Below are 6,200 nucleotides of genomic sequence, written 5' to 3'. Positions count from 1 at the left end.
GGCTCTGATAACTAAAAAGTTCAACTGTAGGCTTTAAAATTTAAAAGCTCTTAGGTCTGGAAAGGCTGGGGTTCCAATCCCCTCCCTTTGCTTAGATTTTATAGTAAATTTTCTGAGGGGAACACTATCCAGACATGTAACCATCTCACTTCAGTTCTACTCTTGGTATACCATAACGATCAGCAAAGAGATCTTGCAAACTGTTTCGCAAGATCTTATATAAAATAAAGTTGCTTAATGTTACAAGCTAATGATTCTTGGGAGGGATGGGTTTCTGCAGCCGTCATAGCTTAGATGGGCGGTGAGAAAGGCGGCCTTGTTCTGACACTTTCCCAAGCAGGCGCGGCTCCAAGTGCCCGGAAATGGCCAGAAGCTGACCAAAGGTGAGCAGGGGAAGGAGTCCTGACTTCTTCTAGGAGAGAGGGCTCGGCAGCCGCTTTGACACGCAGCCTTGTGAATACCAACCCCCTTTCTCTTTTCTTCCCCCAGGCCAGCGCCTGGGACCCCTGCTCGAGGCGCTGGAGGCGGTACCTTCTCCCGCACTCGCTGTGCCCCAAGCCTGAAACAGCGCTTGACCTGACAGAGGGCTGCGCGCCTGCGCACTGGGACGGAGCGCGTGAGCGTTCCTTCCTGGCCCCGCGTTCTTCCCTACCTCGCGCGCTTGCGCGCCGGCTGGGAGGAACTCGGCGTCTCGGCCTCGGCGGGCGGTCGGGCGGACGAGCGCGCGCCCGCGGTGAGGGAGGCGGGCCGCGCGCGCCGGTGGGAAGCGTCCGGCTGCCACAGCGCCAGCTCCATCGTAGTCGCTGCCGCCCGGGTCCCGCTCGCCCCTCCTCCCCGCTCCCCCGCCCGCCGCTGCCCGGGCGCATGCGCCTCCGGAGCGCGAGGGTCGGCTTCGGGTGTGTGGTGGCGGCAGAGCGGAGCTGCGAGGCCCGAGAGTCAGAACCTGGGGGAGAGGGATGGTCTCTGCACGGGGGGGAGCCGGAGGAGCCGCCGCCGCTGCCGACGCCACCGCCGCAGCCGCCGCCGCCGCCGCCGCCTCCTCGGCGCCCGCCTCCCGGCGCTGACGGGCTCGTACGAAGCCGGCGAGGGGGAACCCGCACCAGCGGTCGCCAGCACACCGCCCAGCATGGTCCGGGAAACCAGGCACCTCTGGGTGGGCAACTTACCGGAGAATGTGCGGGAAGAGAAGATCATCGAGCATTTCAAACGGTGAGTGACACGAGGCCCGGGGCCGCGCTCTCTCCTCGGGCACCGCTGCCCACTCCGGCCCGTTGCCGGCCCCTCCCCGTGCGCGGAACTGGTGAGGGGACCCGGGCCAGACCCACGGACCGGTGCGGAAGGCGCGCGGCTGCCTGGCCGCCTCTCTGTCCGCGTCGCGGCGTTGGGCCTCGGCGGAGCGGGCCCGGCTCCCACCCTCTCCCTTCCCAATAAGGAGGCGGCTGTCGCTCGGCCTCAGCGAAGCCGGCGCCGGGAGGGTGTTCTCAGGCTGGCCAGCCGACGGTGGGGTCGCGTCCTCGCGCGCCGCTGCCCCGGTTCGGTGCGGCTGTCCCGGCCAACACGCCCGAACCGAGCTGCTTCTGAGCCCCCGGGACCCGAACCCCTACCCCGCCCCGACAACCCCCGGCCCGGCCAACTCCCGAGTCCCGCAGCAGCTCCCGCTCCTCGCCCTGCGGACGCGTGGATATGTCTGACCTAGAGAGGGTTTTGTGCGAAAGGAAAGGTTATACAAACGGAAAAGTCTTGGTAGGTGACATGGGGGCATCTCGGAACTGGAAAGACACTACTGGATTCTAGGGACCTCTCATGAAGGCTCACAGACCTAGAAACTAAATGGACGCAAATGTTTTAGATTCTCCCCACCTTGTTTTTGTGGGGTTGGGCGGAGGATGGTGTCCGAGAATAAGCTGGTGCGTCTGTTTCGGCTCTTTCGCCTTCCTGCCTTCAGCGCTCTGGGGTCCCTGGATGGGGAGCACGGTGGGGACCGAGCGCTCGCAGAGGAGGAGCCGCCTCTTGCAACAGAGCCCCCGCCGCGCCGGCTCTCCGGCCTCGGGGTCTGAACACTGGGCAGCCTTTATAAGGCTGCTCCCCTCCCGCCCAGAATTCCTACATCAGTGGTTTAAAAATGCAAGCCTTTTCAGGTTAAATGTAGCTCTTCTAGAAAGCTTTTTCCCAGAGTGTATTTTTTGTTCAGGGGTAGCAGCAGCAGCAGCAGTAGGGATAAAGGGTAAATGTTCTTGATACATTTTAGTTACTTAGTAGCGTTCAGCATTTGTTTTTATTTTGTGAAATCACTATCTGCCATCGCTGATGGAGCCTTCGGTGTGAAATAACCGAAAATGACGCTTTACTGAACAGCGATGTAAATCGAGAGGACCGTGGCAGATACGTGATAGTCCTCGGAAATGACTGTTTCTTCCGATATTCAAGACTTCGGAAGGTTTTAAGTTTGGTTTACTTTTAATTCCTCTTACTATCTAGTGAGTGAAGGAAATTATGGAGCGCCCTTATTAGTGAGTCACCATGGGAAAAATAGGTTGCGTCGCTCGCTCCTGAGCAGCTTGGATCAGGAAATGGAAGCAGCGGCAGCGGAGCTCCGCTCTTTCAAATGGAGGATCATTGATTCTGTTGGTGGTTGCTGTTACTGGGGTATTAAATCTTCACCGCTGGAACGCGCGTCTGCGCGTGTCCGCGTGTGAAAAAGAGCCTGGAATAGTGAGGCCATTCATAACCCACTAAAGCTGTCCTCGGCGAGACTGGAGGAGGCGCGCTTCCAGGGACTCCCGGTGTTTACTACGTTGTGCTGAGAAACCAGGCAGCGGGAAGGCAGGAGCAAAAACTCGCCTGTGTCCCCTGTGACAAAGGGGAGATCTCGGGCTCGTGGGGAAGCAGATGGGACCTCGCTCCCTGGCGCTGCTCCACCCCTTACCCCATAAGGAGGCCCCGTATCTTCAATGTTTTGGTGGAAAAATCATTTAGGCGCAAGATTATTGGAGTGGAAAAGCCACTTAGATGCGCTTGCTTTTATCTTCTTGCGGACCTTCTCTGTAGGTCTCCGCCTGGGAAATTCGTAGGCACCGACGTGCAAACACGTGCATTGCAGCATTTGCTTTGCCCCTCAGTATTACGTGGCCAGAAGTGTCATTTCGGCATTATGCAGATTCTAGAAAGAGTGTCTGCCTGTCGCGGGCAGTTTGACTCCCCTGGCGAGATGAGAGGTTCGAGAGGAAAAAGGAAGTTATCCGAGGGAGTCTTGGAAGGTTTTTAAGTAGATGGTGCTGCCGTCCGGCCTGTGTGAATGACTTTCTAAAATGGCGGCCAGGACCCACTTTATGTGGGAATCAGCAGAGCTGATCTCAGAATGCACAGAGGGAGGAGCGGGCGGAGGATGCGAGCTGCCTTGGAAGGCGGCGGTCTGCAGAAGCGTTTCAGTGTTAAAGACGGTTTAGCTAGCACATTGCTCAGGACTTCATTTAAAGCACTGTTACCTATTGCAGAGCAAAAGCAGATGCTATTGGTAAAAGCAGATTATCTTAAAACTAAGTAGACCGAGTGTCCCTGACACTCCTTTATATTTTTTAAAACGACTTTTGAGAATTTTAAACAAGTTTGCTCATATCTTTGGATAGATAGTGCATTCTTAGTGGGTTTAGAGAGTGTAAAAAGGTTTACAGAAAAATCTTCCCTTTACCCCAACCCTGGGAATTCCAGTTCCCACCCCCCACCCCCTACTCCCCTAACAGGTAATCTCTATGTCTGGCTTCTTGTTTATCCTTAAACGTGTACAAGAAATATTCTTGCTGATCAAGCTGTGGCGCTAAATGGACTTTGGAGAAATTCAAGGTCTTTTATCCTTATTGTAGAGAACGTTTTGTAAAATGTGAGATTGCTACAGGGAGGGAAGCTAAATGTGAATAAGTGAAAGGGATAAAACAGTGGTTGGACCAGAATAGTAGCTTTGCAAGAAAATTTAAGAATATTGACTTCTGATGTCTTCTAGAAATCATAATGAGAAAAACCATGCCTATACCTATACTAAGACTGAGGTTAAAGCACCTACTTTCACTGTTTTCCCTAGCTGATTTCAACATTAACTAATAACTGTTTTACAGGATTAAGTAGTGTACACTGGGAATACATTATATAAAATGTTTCAAAATGAATGTTCTTGTAACGGTGATTAGGCTTTGTAGTAAGTGTTTGAATTTTAAAGAATGATTCAAAGAGACAGCTTTGGGAGCAGGGTAGTTGAGAAGCATTTTGGGATGGGGGTCGATCAGAGCCAATTCTTTTATTTATATTTTGATCAGTGTTTGGTAGAAAATAGATTGAAGGAAGCTTGCTGATTTGGCTTTTTTCTCTGTGCCAAAGAAAGACCAAACCTTTAGAATGTAATCAGAACATTTTCAAAATTTGGCTTTACCTTCTTGCAATAAGAATAATATAATGTGCTCATTATTTTAACAGCATTCAATATACTGATTGAAAGGAATTAAGTATTTCTGAATCAAATTTTATTTAACAAAGATCCATTGCAGAGACTGAATTTGCACAATAGAGAAAGTCCTTTCCTTTGTATGGTGTGTTAGCTGGATTGAAGGGGGATGGGAGGAGTTATACAACAATTGGTTGCTGTCTTAGTTGTTAGAGGGAGAGGTGTGTGTGCTGAGGCAGCTCCCTGAATTAAAATGAGCCAATGAATAAAACCCTTTAGAAGGAAAAAAACTCTCTGTATTTTATTTTCAGATTTGAAGTAAATCTGATATACAGGTTCTTCCCATCCATTCTCAGTTCTAAAGAATAGGTTGAAGATCTTACAGAGGTTGAGCAAGGTAGTAGTTCATGTAAAAATTTTTGTCAAAGAATGAAACTCAGTTTTAGCTGGTATGTATGTTACATTACGTGAATTTGGATAGCTTTACTGCTGGGACACAATAATAAAGTATTGTGGTAGAGTTTCCTTATCCTCACATACTCTATGACTAGAGATATTTTTAGACTTAAACGAATTTGACTCATCCTAGCCTGCATCACTGCTTTATGGTTTATTCTTTTAGGCTGAGCCGGTTTCTATGAAGAAACACCTCTGTTTCTGAATGTTACAATTTTGAATACCTATTTTCATGATAGGCTTTTGCACATTAAAACAATGAAGTAAAATACTTTTATACTTATCTTGAAAAATAGCATTAAAAATTAACACAGAATGCTTGAAATTTTGTATTTTATTTCTTGAGTTAGAAACGCCCCTGACAGATTGGAGGAGAACAGAGGGCTCAGTGCCAAGAAAAAAGAAGGTGTTTGACTTGTGTAGAGGGCACCTTTTTCCAACTACCTTTCTTGTAGACTGATTACTCAGGTGTTGTATTGTTTGGTATGCTTATGAAGAGATTTCAGGCTTGAATTTGGAGACATTTTTAATCTTGTGAGCACTAATGCTTCAGAAAGACGTACAGATGTTACAGGGATAGTGGTAATTTGAAATTTTTTCCAAATAGTCTTCCAAGTCTCATTTTCCCCTTAGTTTCAAATTTTGCTCAAATTTTTAAAAAAACTGAATTTTTTTGTGAAAACTAGCATATTCTGATTGGGACTATGTGTTTGGTTTTTGTTTTTTTTTTGCTTTTTCTTTTAAGAGTCCCTAGTGTTTGAGCTGTATTGAACTAGTCCACAGTATTTAGAGTAAACATTGCAGTCTGAAAATACCTTGAGTGTATATAATCGTTAAAATTGTGCTCCCCGAGTGTCATTATTGGATGCTTTGAAATAAATTGTTGTTCATCAACTTTAAATAGACATATATTAGTCTGTTGAACAAGGAGACTAACTAAAGTAACACTTTTCTATATTAAAAACACTTTAATTTTTTCTTTATTATATGCCTTCTATCTGCTTATATTTTGAGTGAAAATAGCATGCTCTGTTGTGGAAATCAATTAGGATGTTTAATCAGCTTATTATAAATTATATAATTTTGTATGCTGCTAGCTTTTTTTTAGTATGTGGAAGTATGCTTTGCAGTGAGGTGTTCTTGGTGTAATGTTAAAGTATTGAGACAGTCACATTTTTTTCCCCTTACATGTGTCTCTCTCTGCCAAGTTAAAAATTTTAAACATCTTAAAAAAACCCACAGTGGTATGTCTCTAGAAAATCCTAACTTAAATTTAGTGAATTCTTGGATTTAATTACTTAGGATTTCATTT

The 6,200-nt window shown here is 47.6% G+C and overlaps 1 protein-coding gene across 3 annotated transcripts in view; it reads left to right on the top strand.

The window, feature by feature from the left end:
- Nucleotides 1–1,074: 1,074 nt before the first annotated feature.
- Nucleotides 1,075–6,200, top strand: part of SPEN (spen family transcriptional repressor) — a 93,595-nt gene continuing 88,469 nt past the window's right edge. For all 3 annotated transcript variants that reach the window (XM_055582590.1, XM_055582588.1, XM_055582587.1), the window contains exon 1: nucleotides 1,075–1,209. In XM_055582590.1, coding sequence (XP_055438565.1) covers nucleotides 1,127–1,209 — 83 coding nt within the window. In that variant the 5' untranslated portion in view covers nucleotides 1,075–1,126. The remainder of the gene's footprint in view (nucleotides 1,210–6,200) is intronic.

The sequence above is a fragment of the Bubalus kerabau genome, chromosome 5 (assembly GCF_029407905.1).
Source record: "Bubalus kerabau isolate K-KA32 ecotype Philippines breed swamp buffalo chromosome 5, PCC_UOA_SB_1v2, whole genome shotgun sequence".
In the NCBI taxonomy this organism is placed as follows: domain Eukaryota; kingdom Metazoa; phylum Chordata; class Mammalia; order Artiodactyla; family Bovidae; genus Bubalus; species Bubalus kerabau.
The sequence above is the reverse complement of the archived record's forward strand: the minus strand, read 5'-3'. Positions and strand labels throughout refer to the sequence as shown.